This window comes from Salvia miltiorrhiza, chromosome 3 (genome assembly GCF_028751815.1).
Source record: "Salvia miltiorrhiza cultivar Shanhuang (shh) chromosome 3, IMPLAD_Smil_shh, whole genome shotgun sequence".
NCBI classification, from domain to species: Eukaryota; Viridiplantae; Streptophyta; class Magnoliopsida; order Lamiales; family Lamiaceae; genus Salvia; species Salvia miltiorrhiza.
In genome coordinates this window covers 23492686-23509558 of record NC_080389.1, presented here as the reverse complement: position 1 = coordinate 23509558, position 16873 = coordinate 23492686, and the positions used below count along the sequence as shown (strand labels likewise).

Sequence of the window (16873 nt, the reverse complement as noted above, 5' to 3'; positions counted from 1 at the left end):
ATAAAAGTATAGATTAATGAATAAATCATAACAAATTAGTGAAATTGAAATAAAACTTTTAAAACATAAATGTATGACTATAAATGTGAGAATAATGTCATAGGTTGAGCACATCGATCTATAACTCAATTAAAATGTATTATAGGACATTATATTATAATAAATTAGTAAACTCAAAGTAAATAAAAAAAATTGACTATGATTATGGTAATAATATCATGTACATCAATCAATTATTCAATAAAATTATATTACTCCCCCCATCCACGAAAAAACTTCCTAGGAGGGAGTGATACGCATTTTAAAAAAAAGATTGTTAGATGTATTGAGAGTGAGAAAAATGTGTTATAATTAATATTGAGAGTTGTGAAAGTAAGAGTAATTATAAGTGGTGGGGTATAGTCCAAAAATAGGTAGAAACCCAAAAAGAAAAGATATGAAATTTTTTATGGACGGAGGGAGTATAAATTTAATGAACTCAAAAAAAAAAAATAGAAATGAATTACTATAATTGTGAAAATAAAAAAGTAAACATATTGAAAAGAGAAAACAAAATACAAATGAAAAAGAAAAAAGGTAAAACAAAACAAAAAGTATTACTCCTATATTAGTAGTACATTGTACAATTAAATATTAGAGGAATATTGTGACATTTTATAAAGGATATTTAAAAAAAAATATAGTATTACCTTATCCATGAATTTCATTCTTCAAAAAAAATATATCAATACATAAGATTGTGAAGACTGAAATTTGTATTTTAAATAAAAAAAAATAATAAAATCGTTTCATATAATTTCTAAAATAAAGTGGTCATATTTAAGTAGATAGGATCTTGATTAGTGGACATCAATATTTTGTTTCCGAAAATTGTTGTAGTGAAAAAAGGAAAAAAAATCTTTAGAAATTTTCCCATATAAATAAAGGGTGATCTAGTAATAATCATAATTCAAATTAGGTAATAAATTTTCAAGGGCATTATGTACGCACATATTATGTGTGTTTAGCAGTACTCAAAGAAAAAATGAATGCTTTTTCAACCTTAGCTTGCATATTAGCTAATAATTGTCCCTGTGAGAGGTAATGATTGAACTTATCTTTTCTACATTTTTATGTCAATAAACATTCTATTCAACGTTGAAGTAATAAAAGGAAAAAAAATGAAGCAGATCAATACAACTTATAAATAGAAATCAAAGCAAATTCTACGGTATCAGAAATGAGACTTTATCATCAAACTCAGAACCAAAATAATAAAACTACACCTTAAATAATGACAAAAAATTTGTTCAAACAAATCAACATATGAGCAAATCAAATTGATTTATTGGACTTGTGGCCCACTAGCTATGTGGGTAAGATGATATTAAAGCTTTTAATTTTTAATCATTATATTTTTAGTAAGGATAAACTTATACACCAACTTAAATGTCAATAGATTTTATGTATTTTTTTAATTATTGACTATCATTTTCCCTGTTTAAAGTAATTTCTTTTTAACTACTTATATGACACCATATTTACGGGTCATGTAATGTCAAAAGGGTGTCAACAGTAGTTGTCTCTCTCTAGAAAAGGGGGCATGCATTACGGCATACACATACCTATATATTAATAAAGACCGTACACTCTTTCTCTCTCTAAAAAATATCTCTCTCTTTGTCTCTCTCTGCAACTCTAAAAGTGATGCTGATTATGTGAGCACGGATAAAATATTCGGTCCGGTTCGTGCTGCCCCTCCCTCCGGTGAGTACAGTTGCAATCAATTAGGGTTTGCATTCTCGTAATTCTTCTCAGATTATGTGTATCCATACTGCGATTCACCGCGTATTACCCCATTTTTACTCTTATAAATTCATTAGCTCCTACCAATCCCATTTCTTCACCTGCAGTATAACAAACAGTGATTTTGTGTTAGGGTTCGCGTTTCTAGTGTTGCTCGCTTTGCATTTTTGTATTGCAAAATTTTGAGACGTTTCGGCGCTTTGTCTTTGAGTTCACAGTCCGTTTTCAGGTGATTTTTTTTTTTTTGATCGATGTGTATGCATAGATTAATTCTGTAAGAGGGTTGGCTAACGCTGGTTCTGATTTCATTATAGCTTCAATTCAATGAAATGAAGGGTCTACGAGTTGCATAATGTTTCCAAATAGTGAGCCGGTGAGCCGACTTTTAGCATCAATTATTTGGAAAATTATTTGCTTTTTTCTTTGGTGGGGTTGGGGGGGAGGGTCTCTGTAAGAGGCAATTACTTTGTTTAGCTTAAATGGCTTCGTTTTCATTTATTATTTATCTGATTTTGCAATCACACCTTCGTGTGGGTTTAAAGAACTTGTCAAATTCTAGTGTTGGTTTTGAATTTTTTTATGCTTTAATATTTTACAAGTTAATGAAAGTTCTTGAAACTGTTTTGATATTGTTGTTTTAGCAATCACTCCTTGATCCATGCCCACCCATATATCCTTGATGGAGTTTTTATCTGAAATTTTATAATGGTGAGGTTTTTTCATGGATCAAGTTTATTTGTCTGTCTTGGTGGAGAACGCTAATTGATTTATGTGTTTCTATGTCTTTCCAATACACTAAGACATGAATCATGGATCTGTAATTTCATATATCCTCTAATGTGTTTCGAACATTAGATGCCGATGTGTTTAAATTTTTCCAAAAATGTAATACCTTTTGTTAATTTGAAATGATTGAACATTCGTGCTTAATATACCATATACTCTAAATACTTAAAAATATGCACCGGCTGAAGCAAGTCGCATTAATTGGAAATTGGTGACGTTAAGATCTAAAAACCGGATTCCAGATTTTGTGAACCTATGAATCAGTATACTTTGTTCCGTTACTCCGGTAAGAAGAAATGCTTCGGTTCCAGACCACCAAAATGTTATGATAATATATAATCCTGAAAATCTATGGGATTCTTGTTAAAGTAGCCTATATATTTCATCCTCATGGTGGAAATGAGGATGATTTTCTTACTTTTTTGTCTTGATTAATTAATTTCTTCTAGTACTTCATTAAATGCAAACAATCCCTACTTATGATTATATATACATATGTTTTGTTGTAGATGTTTAGGTGGAAGATAGTAAATGTTTTCTAAATCAAATCAGACACGTGCACTTCAATTATCCAAAAATCTAATAAGCATATCATGTGAAAGGATTGCTTGCTTTTCTATTTGAAGTAAGTTGATGTGTATGAAGCTGGTGGTTTTATTAAATAATCCGCTTATTATGGTTTATTATCTAATGGCTCAGTATGGATTCGGTCTAATGAAAAATTTAGAAGTCCTTTAATTAGAAAACTTGTATGACCAGATTCGAACATTTCTTTTTACGAAATGATTGACATGTAATATACATAGGATCAATTTATGTAAATGTTATTTCTGTGTCATCAACAATTGATATGTAAAATTGCTGGTGTGATGATTCACTTTGCTGTTGCATACATGTTCATAGACTGGTTGTCAATTTTAATGCTTTTTTGTATTACCGAAGACCAAAGGGTCATCCCAAATTTATCAAAATCTTGAACGCTTTGGCCATTCATTTCACTCATCTGTGAGACAATTCCTTTGAACTCACATGCTCACGTTTTTTTTTTCCTTAGTGGGAACTTATCACTAATTTCAGTTTCTGCCTGCAGGTCTGTAGCAGTACTTACCAACTATGCATTGCATATCTATTTGATATATAAAGCAGCCTTTTCTGCACCAAGTTTATTCAATCCAAGGATCGCAACTGACAGTTCAGTCTGAATATTATCTATTTTTATACTGTTTCTGGAGGATTGAAAGCTGCTGTTGTATATTAAATATGCCTTCATGGTGGCCAAAATCTTCCAAAGATGTGAAGAAGAAATCAAATGTAGAAAGTTTCATTGGTTCATGGCACAGGAAATGCATTAGACCTGGAGCTCCTCGTAGACATCGTAGTGATACTACCTCACAGAAGATATCTAGGGCAGATTCACTGTCCCCATCACCATCCAAACAAGTATCACGTTGTCAGAGTTTTGGTGAGAGGCCCCAGGCCCAACCACTTCCCCTTCCAGGTAGCCATTTTACTAATAGTTACCATGCTGATTCTGGGGACAGAGCATCAAAAGGACCATCAGTTGATAGAGGTTCCAAAACCGCGGTCTTCCATCCCCTTCCAAAACCTGGGCATGGAAAAATTGGGAAACGTGCTGAAGTTGGTGAAAGGGACCTGGCAACTGCTTCTAGTTCTAGTGATAGTTCCAGTGATACTGATGATCCATCTGACTCACGTCTCCTAAGCCCTCAAGCTTCTGATTATGAGAATGGAATTAAATCTGATGCAGCTAGTCCTTCTGGGTGAGTTTGTTTCACGCGACATTATTTATTTGCCAAACTGCTTCTCTAATATGAACATCTATTCTGTATCTTCCTTCTGACTGAACTATGTTATTGCTCAAATAGATTGAAGCAAAGGGATCAGTTTCCCTTTGCCAAGAAAAAGAGTTCAAAAGAGATGTCACCGGCAGCTGATATTTTGTTGCATTGTCGAACTAGCCCTGAATCACCTAATCAGAGGCCTGTAGATGCTAAAGTTGCTCGTATAAAAGTTCCTCATCTAAGCGTTCCTAACAGCTCAATGTCGAGTCCTTCTAGAAGTCCAATGAGGGGATTTTGTCATGAGCCTATCATGAATGGTGGTTTCTGGCTAGGAAAACCATATGCAGATTTACCTATTCTAGGATCTGGACACGGCTCGAGTCCGAGTTCTGTCCACAATTCAGGGCACAACTCTTTCGCAGGAGATGGAACATGCCAGCTCTTTTGGCCGAACAGCAGGTGCAGTCCTGAATGTTCACCATTACCTAGCCCAAGAATGACGAGCCCTGGTCCCAGCTCAAGAATACACAGTGGTACAGTGACGCCTCTGCATCCTTGTGCTGGGGGGCCGTCAGCTGAGTCGCCTACAGCATGGCTTGAAGATGGAAGGCAACAGAGCCATCGGCTGCCTCTTCCTCCAATAACAAGTTCTAATGCTTCCTCATTCACTCCATCATATTCAGCAGGAACTTCTCCCAGGATTACACGCAGTCCTGGTAGGACAGATAATCCTCCAAGCCCAGGTTCACGCTGGAAGAAAGGACGCCTACTTGGCAGAGGAACATTTGGACATGTTTATCTGGGCTTTAATAGGTTGCTAATCTTAAATCATTATATTTCATTACTGTCCAATTAGGGCATCTATCCTTCCATGCTTTTGGTAATTTTAATTTAATTCTAAACCGCCTCTAAGATCTTCATTATGTACTTTGTAAACATCTAATGGCTTTGCCAACACTTTATGCTTATGCAAGACTGGTGAAAGTGCTTCAACAATTTACTTAATTGCTTTCTTCAACCGTTACCACTTTGAGAAGTTGACTTTTCTTGTTTCTTGGGCTGCAGTGAAAGTGGTGAGATGTGTGCAATGAAGGAGGTTACATTATTCTCTGATGATGCTAAGTCAAGGGAATCTGCTCAGCAACTTGGTCAGGTGAGGTTTTTGGACTCTTCTTACTATTAAAAGCAATGAGGAAATTTTTGGAGCTTTTATTTAGAGAGAAATAAAAAGGACATCTACTTGAAACAGCATGATTCAGATTTATGATACATATTGTCTGATTTCAAGTTCGCTAACTCTCTGTTCCATAAATGGGTAATTCTTGCAGGAAATTGCACTCTTAAGTCGCCTCCATCATCCAAACATTGTGCAATATTATGGATCTGAGACAGTAAGTCTTGTTTATCTTGATGCTATTTGTATTTTTATTTCCTCACCAGAATTATAGAAGATTGGCCTGGTTATAGAAACCGTTTGAATTAAAAATGCTCTGAAGTGGAGAAGAGTCCATTGTATTTTTGTCTCATTTGCAGTTAATATGTTGTAGTTGAAATATCTAGGAAAAGTTGAAAATATCATATTGTCTTGGATTAATGTTTCATGCTTTATTGGATGATAATAGCAAGCATTTGTTTAAACTTAGCTAACAATGAGTCTCATGTTGCTTTTCTACCATTTGTCATGCATTATTTCCTTGTTTTATCATATAATTAAATGAAGGATGTTTCTAGTTCTGGGCAATGATGTCCAGGTTAACTTCCATTTGATATCATTTCTGTCTTCAGGTAGACGACAAACTCTATATATACCTTGAGTTTGTGTCCGGTGGTTCTATTTACAAAATTCTCCAAGAGTATGGGCAGTTGGGTGAAGCAGCAATCAGAAGTTATACCCAACAGATATTATCTGGGTTGGCTTATTTGCATGGCAAAAACACAATTCACAGGTAGGTTCATACTTATATTGTTTGAAATTAATATTTTACCATTGTTTCTTGTTCGACACTTAAATTGTGCAAGTTGGGGATTGTGTATATTGATTGGGCGTATTGTTATTTGGTCAGGGACATAAAAGGAGCAAATATTCTTGTTGACCCTAATGGGCGGGTAAAATTGGCAGATTTCGGGATGGCGAAACATGTAAACACTTCCTCTTAACTTCGTAACGGTTTCCATTTGGGACATAACTTAAGTGACTGGTTCTATAATTGATTTTATATTTGTTATTAATTTGGCTTCCTGGATGATTCTTTTATAGATTTCCCTATTGTCTTTGCTTCCAAACAAAAGATAAAAGTTACTATCTCATTGTTGATTGTTTAGTATTGACCACTGGCCTATAGTAAAGTTAGAGCAGTAATAATAATTATGCAATATTCGATAAATAAAGAAAAGGTTGTTTATCTCGGTTAGTTAGTCTAAATCTAAATCAAATTTCTGTAATTTGCAGATAACTGGGCAGTCCTGTCCTTTGTCGTTTAAAGGAAGCCCATACTGGATGGCACCTGAGGTTTGTAAAGATGATTCACTAGTTTTAGTTGTAGATCCATCTCAGCCAATTATAGTATTGTGTTAATATACAGGTCATAAAGAATACGAGTGGTTGTAACCTTGCGGTGGATATATGGAGCCTTGGATGCACTGTCCTGGAGATGGCTACGACAAAACCACCTTGGAGTCAATACGAAGGGGTAAGTTGATGTCCTTACAATATTGAGTTACATGTACAATAATCTGCTTTTATGAATAATGATAGTGATTTCTTTGGTATGCTTCCTGAAGGTTGCTGCTATGTTTAAGATTGGAAATAGCAAGGAACTTCCAGAAATTCCCAATCATCTCTCAGAAGAGGGGAGGAGTTTTGTGAGGCAGTGTTTGCAGCGTAATCCATCTCATCGACCTACAGCGGCTCAACTCCTGGATCATCCTTTTGTAAAAAATTCTGTTTCTCTGGAGAGACCTGTTCTGATTGCTGATCCTAAGGAATCAATACCTGTCCTCACACATGCAGTCAGAGCACTGGTATACTTGCTTTTCCAACTCCTCCAGTCTTATTTATCTCTTTCCAACTTGCACCATAATCTATTATTTCTTCAGGAAATTCTGATTATTAGTATGTAGGTGAAGTTAGCTGCTTAATTGGACTGTTCCAATGGAAAATCTAGTTTCATATTCAACACTATGAGCCTTCTTAATGTTTTAGTTGAAAAAAGTCTTAAAATGGCAGGATGAACTGTCACCAGTCAAATATCATTACTTTTAGCATAGATTTCTATCATTATATGGTTTTAAATGCATCTTATTCCTTACTTAGTATCTGGAGATTATTTCTATTAAGATGACATACCAAAAAATTGTTAGTACATTTACATATTGCCAAGAACGAGGGTGATTACCTTTTAATTAACTTGCTGGATTCCATCAGGGTTTTGGACATTCCAGAACACCTCCTTGTTTGGACTCATCAGGAACCGTCAATCATTCTAAAACCCCAAAAACTGTTCCTGGATTTAGGTATCTCCTCTCTCTCTCTCTCTCTCTCTCTCTCTCTCTCACACACACACACACACACACACACACAAGTACATGTCATCTTAATGATGTCAACTGAAATTTTTAGTATGGTATGCATAATTGAGGTGAATGTGCTGTAGCATTGTTATGAGTCTAGATTAGTTGCTGAAATTCTGGTGTTCAGTCAAAACATGATTTATGTATTTTGCTATTTTACCCTTCTTGAGTCTTTTTTTAGTAGAGCAGAATTGAAAATTGAAGTGGTGGTAGTCAGTACTCCATATAATCCTATATGAGCATGTCATAAACTAGCTGTCATATCGTGCTAAACATCTATTCAGTAGGATTAGTATAACATGATTGTTGTGTCTTGCTATATGTATCTTTGCGGCAAGAGATTTTCATTAGCATGAGGTCTTGCATAAAGCTCATTGCTCGACACCATAAATACATATATATTTTGCTATGGTCAGATGTTGCCTCCAGTTTCGCCTGACTATTCTCTAGCTGATATTCTTATTGTTTATCAGTGATGCCTATATGGCTAGAAACAACACTTGTGCTGTACCTCCAGTTGCAACTGCTCGTTCTAGTTCGCGATCTCCACAGCACATAAATGGAAGATTATCGCCATCTCCAATATCAAGCCCTCGGGCTGCATCTGGTGCCTCAACTCCTCCAGGTGGTGGCAACCTCAGTACTCTTCCTCAATACAATTTGAAGAATTTGCATGAAGGCAGTGGTATGGTAGCTATGCCCCAAAATGCCTTCCCTGCACATGGAAATGGGTCTCAGGAGCATAAGCCTGATATATTTCGAGGACTCATTCAAGCTCATTTGTCCTTGGAATCCGTTTCACGGGATAATGATATCCGTGGAAACAAGGTTGAACGCCCTGCTGTGCATGGTAAAAAAGAACAGTTATATGATTCACATCTAGTTTTAGCTGACCGGGTGTCACAGCAGCTCTTGAGGAATCCAGTGAGATTAAATCAAGGTTCAGAACTAAAGCCAAGTTCTTCGCTGCCTAGTCACAGAAATAGAGGTTAATGAAGTGCATTATGAAGCAAGTTGTAACTTATGGACTAACGAAACAATATTTTTAGTATATTCTTTTTCTTTCTTGAAAAGGAGGGAAAGTCTAGCCCAGATTCTGAAGGTAAAGACATCTTTGAGCAACAATTTCCCAATACTTTGCCATATATATTCATCAATCTACACTTGCAATATAGACGGCAAATATTAATGAAATTATTCTCTTTTGCAGATGTAAGAAGCTGGCTGGTGTAGAGAACTGTATATTTTGTAGATGTTTTCCGACTTAGGAAAAGGTAGAGAGAAAGATGGGAATTGTTTTTAGATTTGGTAGTTATATTTTGCATTTTGAATCTTTTCCCCTGTCCTCTGCTACTACAGGAAGTGTTTTGTCAGTCTCTCTACAATTTTGTATATTTTATAGGACTACAAAATTTTGATGAGGCTGTGTGAGATAGGTTATGATTCTTATGGATAGAGCTCATAGACAATTCTGATGGGTATCTGAAAATATAGTGTATTCCTATTGCCAAATGTTTCTGCTGCTCAAATCCTATATTCTTGCACCAGCATCGATGCATCCAATATGCCTTAAATAATTTGTTTCTACTCCAGCTCTTGTCATATCCTTTGTGGATCGCCCAAAACATTGGCAAGAAATTAGTATGAAATAAGGCTTTTGTCAAATAAAATCATGAATTATTGAAATTGTAATTTTAACATTAGTTTTGAAGTTTGGTGAATTAAATCACCATATTTTTCAATACAATTTGGTTTGCTCAATTTTTTTTAGGTTGCCAAATTGTTGAGTTTACGTGGATTAGTTTGCCACATAATATTTATGTTACGACATTGTTTGCAATAAAATTATTGAATATCTATATCTATATATTATATAAAAGAGCAGTAGAACGACTATTTTTTCCCACCAAAATTTCTCTCTCCTCATATTTCTTTTTTTATTTTGATTCTTTTATAAAACTCGTCAACTTTGATTAATAAAAAGATATTCAACATGGATGTTAAATTAAAGATAACGAAAAGATCTTTAGTTTGATATAAAAATTATAAAAAATAAATTTAAAACGAATAAGTTATTATCAATTAAAGTTACAAAATTATTTTGTTTCTCTCTCATCTTTTATCTCTCCTTTTTCTTTTATAATTTCTTTTAATTATCAATAAAAATCAATTAACTGGTAATTGAAAATATACGAAATTGGAAATTTATATATTTTCAAATTCGTGTTTTTTATTGAAATTATATCGTGGATAATTTAAATTTTTTATTTAGATTTATATTTATATTTAAATTATATATATTTAATATGCATATTTATTTATTTAAAATATCATTCAGTTTCGATATTGATCGTGCATCGCACGAGTGGGCGTGTGCTAGTTTGATATTAGGTTGCAAAATACAAGATACATTCTCTTTATGAAAATTTTAATTGAAATTGTACGAAATGACGTTTAGGTCTCACAAAAATGACATCGTCTTTAGTAGTTCATGTAAGCTCCAAATTCAACACTCTGGGGATCGAAAAAAAAAAAGATGAGACAGAATTGCAAATATTGAAAATGTGATTTAATTCACCACACTTCAAAAGTCACATTGAAATTGCAATTTCGAAATAATTTGTAATTTTATTTGTCAAAATCCCTATAAAATTTTAATTTTAATAGGTTAATTACACAACTTCTTAACATTAAGCATGCTACTATTGGGCCAACTTGCCAACTTAGTAGATTAATAGGTTAATGTTTAAATATATTTTAAATATTATATTAAAGTTGACTCATATTTAAGAATAAATATATGAAATTGACCACTTTATCATAGTAAAAATAAAAATTATTCACTCACATGAAAAACTAAAAGGTTAACTATTTTTTGTGCAAAGATATAAATTTGCCCCTAATATTATCTTCTTATTGTTCCTCTCTCTCTCTCTCTTCAAGCTCACCAAATTGACCATCAAACTGTACCTCTGCCGCGGGGATGCGGCGGTGCGTGCAGCGCCAAGATGGCGAACACCGAGTCAGTGAACTATGCCAATACGCTCGCCAACGGTAGCCTCGTCGAGACCACGACGAACGTGGAGAGGCTCGTGGACAAGTTCTTGTCCGAGAAGGCGATCATGAGCTACATCACCAACCCTACCGTCGGCATCGAGGATAAGCGGAAGATCGTCAACAAGATCTGCAAATCGCTGAATCTGTAGCCGCACGTGCTGAATTTCTTGAACATCCTACTGAACATGAAGCGTATCAATCTGATCAAGAGATTGTGGCAGAGTTCGATTTGATCGTCAACAAGTTGTCGATGACAGAGGTGGCGACTGTGACGTCGGTGGTGCAGCTGGAGACCCAACATCTGGCGGAGATCGAGAAGTGTGTGCAGAAACTAATGGGGGCGAATAATGTGAAGATAAAGATGAAGATTGACAAGTCGCTGCTGGCGGGATTCACGATTAGGTATGGGAATTTAGGTTCGAAATTGATCGACATGAGCGTGAAGAAGCAGCTGGAGAATTAGTGAAGATGTGTTTTTTTTTCTTAATTTTTCGCTTCTGTAAATTTGTAGATTTTAATGCATTTTTAATGATTTTGTAGATTTGTGTATTTCTATTTTTCTCTTATGTAAAATTTTGACATGGAGCTATCAAATTCTGAAGCTAGAAATATGTAGGTGAGTTTGAGTTGTTAGTTTCTTCAACTCACACTACAAGAAAAACAGGTTCTTGTGACGACATTCTGAGTGACGACAAAAATTTTGTCACTACAAACGTATGTATTGTGACACCAATTTTTGTCGTCACAAATATGTGTAACAGTGACAAATTTTATTGTAGTCAGTAGTTATTGTCACTATATGTCAGTGACGACCATAATTTTATCACTATAAATATATATGTAGCGACAATACATGTTGTTGTCACAAAAATGAATAATAGTGACACAATTTATTTTTGTCAGTATTTATCGTCACTATACGTCAGTGACGATCGTGCCGTTTGTCACTACAAACATATATGTTGTGAGACCTTTTTTTTTTGTCACAAAAAACTATATTAGTGACAAGTTCTGTTGTTGTCAATATTTTTTGTCACTAAAAGTCAGTGACGATATTATTTTTGTCACTACAACCATATATGTATAGTGACGATTATTTGCCGCGTCACAATAAAATAAAGTAGTGATAAAATATATTATTGTCAATGTTTACCGTGACTATATATCAGTGACGATTATGGTGTTGTCACTAAACATATATATATATAGTGACAATATTTTCGCCCGACACAAAAATTATATATTAGTGACACATTTTTTTGGTTGTCAAAGTTTATCGTCACAATATGTTTGTGACAATTTTTTTTGTCACTCCAAACATCTCTATATTATAATAATATTTTTCGTCACAAATAATAGATAACAGTGACAAATTTTATTGTCATTAATATATACGTGTCACTATATGTCTAAATTTTTCAATATGAAGATGTATATAGTTCATGTCCCCCTTTTTTTAATAAGTAAGTGTTAGCGTATAAAATAATAGAGAAATAAAATATTTAAAATAATGTCATTCGTTGAAACGAGTTTAATTTCTAACAATATTCATGTTAAATATATTAATTTTATAATTTAATACTCATTAGTCTAACGAAAATGTTTCTGGTATTGAAGTCTTAGGCTCCGAATTGCAATGATTCTTAAAAATAAAATACTTATAATAATGCGAAAGGTTGATGCTTACATATAGTTTCATAAGTCATGTAAAGTCACCGAAATCAGTCCAAGTAAAAAAAATATAAATTAAAATTTTAAAATTAATCAGTATCAAAATCATCTTCACTTTCATGTACATTATCTTCTTGAATGTTGCTAGCATCATCTTCATCACCATCATCATCATCGTCGTCATCATCATCATCAGTCTCTTCTTCTTCTAGATGTGGTTCATCTTCTTCAGTGTGCTCTTTTCTTGGTGTAACTGTAGATGTGGCGATGGTTGATACTGGGATTTCATTTCTACACCATTGGATGGAATCATCATGATGCTGAATTAAGTCAACTGTAGACTGTGATTCATTCTGCTGATAAGACTCATTAGACGTGATACATTCATTATCCTTATTCTCAACCACATTCCATAAACTTCGAGCTTGTGCTGGGATAACGACTTTCCAATCATTTCCCAATTTGATGTCATTAACATAATACACCTGTTCTGCCTGAGTTGCCAACACATATGGTTCATTAGTCTTCCATGGCTTTGACATGTTCACACTTGTGTAATTATATTTGTCCTTCTGTACTGCTTTACCTTCAAACCAATCACAGTAAAATAATGTCACAGAATGATTCCCCAAATAGTCCACTTGAACTATATCTACCAGCACACCATAGTATTCTTGTAATCCAGAATCGTCGTCACCAACTTTCACAACCACACCATAATTTTGGGTTCGCTTGTTCAAATCATGACGTTTTGTATGAAATCGCAATCCATTCACTATACATCCATCATAGTGAGTTACTCTTTCATCAGGGCCATATGATAAGTACATGAGATTCTCATGAAATCGATGACTTTCTTCAGTCGAGGCCGATGCGATCTAATAGAGAATTAGATTAGATAAGAAATCGAAATAAAGGTTGAAAAAGAAAGTTAACATGATCACTCTAAAATAGAACTCGAATTTGAAGAAGATAGAATGATCACACTAAAAATTTACTTATCTCAATAGTTGAAAAAAAAAATTACTAATGATGAATTTCAACAAAAAAAAATTACTACTGATGAAACAACGTGATCACGCTTTAAATTTTCTACATCTTATAAAAGAATAGTGTTATATTAGTGTGATCACGCTTTTTCTAAATGAAGCTTCTGCCTCAATATTGCAATTGAAAATCGAGCTTCTAGACATAAACATGATCACGCTTAAAATTTTCAATGTCTTATAAAAGAATACTGTTAAATAAGTTGTTGCCTAACCTTTACAATTCGAGTTTTTAAAAATAAGCATGATCACACTTAAAAATGAAAATTTATAAAACTTACCCGATGTTCAAACCATTTCGTAAAAGATTCATCATGTGCCCTTTCCACGTTTGTACATCCATTTTTTGTCAGTTCCTCCTTATGCTCACTATATGAATGCATTTCGTAAAACTTATAGTATTTTTAATTTAATCTAATACTTAATGATATTGAATATATATGATTTAATACCTTATAAATTCCAACACTTCATCGCAATTCTTCAAAATATAAGTGTGCACCTGCTTCGATGCAATTTTCTCAATAGACGCATATACTCCTTTTCCTAGGAAACGAACGTTCTCGGAGAAAACAAGCAAGTTGTGTTGTGCTAAATCTTTGCTCTTTTCGTAGTTACGTTCTGCTTTGTTGAATTGTGTTTCAATATCCTTCGTATACATTGAGCAAAACGTCATACATTCTTCAGCAATATAGCCATCTGCCATTGACCCTTCTGGATGTGCCTTGTTAGTAACATATTGTTTCAATCGATACAAGTACCTACAACAACAACAAATGTTACACACATAAAATTTAAGAAAAATATATTATTATGCACCCTACATGTAGTTATCTACTAACCTCTCAATGGGATACATCCATCGGTATTGTACGGGTCCTCCCAAAATTGTTTCTCTAACAAGATGCACTGGTAGATGCATCATGATATCAAAAAACTGAGGAAAAATTCTCTCCAACTTGCATAATGTAAATGCAATTTGATTTTCAAGAAGATCCAAGTCCATTCTTCTCAATGTTCTCGAACTTAACTGTCTGAAAAAATTACTTATTTCATGTATCGCTTCATGAACATTATTATCTAACAACCCACGGATTGAGATCGGCAGTAACTGTTGTAAGATAATATGACAATCATGGGTCTTCAATCCTGTAATGTGACATGACGTAGCGTTAACACATTTTGACAAGTTCGAAGCATATGCATCTGGATACTTCACTGATGCCAAAAATGAACATAATTTTCTTTTTTCAAGAATTGTTAACGTATAACATGCTGAAGTGATTACCTTCTAATATATATGGTATTTCGGTTACCTATTTAACGGGTAACAAAATACAGGTCAGGCTTGAGTGCGGAGAACATAAATGCTCAATTTCGAGTACGGGTAATAGAATTTTGGTTACGTTATCTCGTACCCGACCTGTTCATCACCTTATCAATTGCCTAAAATAAAGCACCAAAACTTTATCAATATCACCACTAATAGCAATTTGTTTATTTATTAATTACATTAATATATATATATATATAGATATATATATATATATATATATATATATATATAGATATGTATATGTAAACAATTTCAATATTTAAATTAATTAACCAACTAATTAATTTAGTGTCAATCAATAAATTTTGAATTTTAATTATAATAATATATGTTGATATAAAACTAGCACACATCTTATAGTAATATTAATTCATAATGTTAGAATTTAGAATTTGATTTTATCTATATATATAGTAGAATAATGATAGCAAATTTATTTTCCCAGCGAAAGTACTGCAACTGTAAAATCAATTTTTTTTTATTTTAGTTAGCAAAATCAATTATTATTTCGGTTCGAAAGTTTAATTGAAGGTTGGCCGAATTTGATCGAATTAGGTTAATTACCCATTTAATGCATAAAAAATATTTCAAATGTTATCATCCTTAATTACTCTTCTATCATAGAATAATTGTTGTTAGGTTTTATTTGTACTTATTATTTTTTAAAAATACAAATGTTAATATTAAACTTTATATTCATTAAATACAAATAATTAGTTAGCGTATATTAACACTCACAAACTCACATGTTTATATATTTATATATACATATATACATAAATATGAGTATAGTCTACATTTTTATATAATTTTGTATAAATTATTTTAATATAATGTTAACTTTAATTTTAGATTTGTATAATAGAATTTTGATAGCGATATTCAATAATAGTTTGTGATTTACAGTTCATTACTGTCTCGATAAAATATGCTGTGAAATATAAATATATTAAAAGTTTCAAAAACTGCTTCTATATACTAATAGAAAATTTGAAAGAATAATTATTTAGATAATTTGGTAAATTTTAATAAAATAAAGAATAATAATAATAATAATAATAATAATAATAATAATAATAATAATAATTAATCTGATGATGATGATCATTAGTTAAAAAAATAAATTGTAATATTTGTTCATTCGTATAATACGCCTACAATTATAAAATGAATTCATCTTTTATTGATTAGAGCTATTTTACATAATAAATAATTCATCAATTTTATTTTTTAATTATAACATTATAACCAATAAATATTCTAAATTATATTATTGAAAGTGTCATCAATTTATAATCGTGTATCACACGGAAGGATGTACTGGTTAAATTCTTAATAATATCGCCAAAAAAAAACTCTACTAATGTTATTAATAATATTAAAAGAAATTTAGATGATATCATATAAAATTCATTTTATTTTTAAAATATGTATTTTAAGTTTTGGAAACTCTAATCCTGAACAAATTAAAAAGTCATTATTGTAAAATATAAAGCGTCTGAAATTTTTGAGAGCCAATTCGAGAAATAATTTAATTTAGCGCGTCTGAAATTTTTTAGAGGCAAACCCAAAAAAATTCAATTTGTTACCGCCAACACTCAGATACTATATATCACACACGTTCTCCAAAAACCCTTATTTCTTCTCCATCATTTTTTTACAGCCGCCAGTTCACTTCCCTTCATCTTCTTCTATATTTTATTTTAGAGCCACGTTTTCACTTCCCTTCATCTTCTTCTCTACTTTATTTCTTCACCAGCGAAGCTTTTTCTTTTCTACTCGATCGGTTTCTCTTTATTTTCTACTATTCTGCCATCAAC

The 16873-nt window shown here is 32.8% G+C and overlaps 1 protein-coding gene and 1 pseudogene across 4 annotated transcripts; both read left to right on the top strand.

The window, feature by feature from the left end:
- The first annotated feature begins 1591 nt into the window (after positions 1-1591).
- LOC131015661 (mitogen-activated protein kinase kinase kinase YODA-like) lies at positions 1592-9453 on the top strand. 4 transcript variants are annotated; one of them, XM_057944085.1, is made up of 15 exons: positions 1595-1746; positions 1919-2014; positions 2100-2158; positions 3662-4352; positions 4458-5186; positions 5439-5526; positions 5702-5764; positions 6159-6319; positions 6437-6512; positions 6823-6882; positions 6956-7063; positions 7155-7394; positions 7798-7886; positions 8417-9045; positions 9154-9453. In XM_057944085.1, exons 4-14 carry the CDS (start codon positions 3832-3834, stop codon positions 8934-8936), a joined length of 2655 nt encoding a protein of 884 aa, XP_057800068.1. In that variant the 5' UTR covers positions 1595-1746; positions 1919-2014; positions 2100-2158; positions 3662-3831; the 3' UTR covers positions 8937-9045; positions 9154-9453. The 4 variants fall into 4 exon arrangements, with proteins under 4 accessions (XP_057800069.1, XP_057800068.1, XP_057800070.1 ...); XM_057944087.1 differs by lacking the exon at positions 2100-2158; XM_057944086.1 differs by lacking the exons at positions 1919-2014; positions 2100-2158 and having other exon boundaries at positions 1592-1746.
- Positions 9454-10412: 959 nt separating this feature from the next.
- Positions 10413-11609, top strand: LOC131018544 (ATP synthase delta chain, chloroplastic-like; annotated as a pseudogene).
- The last annotated feature ends 5264 nt before the right edge of the window (positions 11610-16873 follow it).

What these genes read in the sequence shown, in the direction of transcription:
- LOC131015661 (XM_057944086.1), top strand. Translation starts at nt 3,832, where the DNA reads ATGCCTTCATGGTGGCCAAAATCTTCCAAAGATGTGAAGAAGAAATCA. An exon ending in GTTTATCTGGGCTTTAATAG is followed by an intron (nt 5,187 to 5,438) that starts GTTGCTAATCTT and finishes CTTGGGCTGCAG; the next exon opens with TGAAAGTGGTGAGATGTGTG. An exon ending in AAAACTGTTCCTGGATTTAG is followed by an intron (nt 7,887 to 8,416) that starts GTATCTCCTCTC and finishes ATTGTTTATCAG; the next exon opens with TGATGCCTATATGGCTAGAA.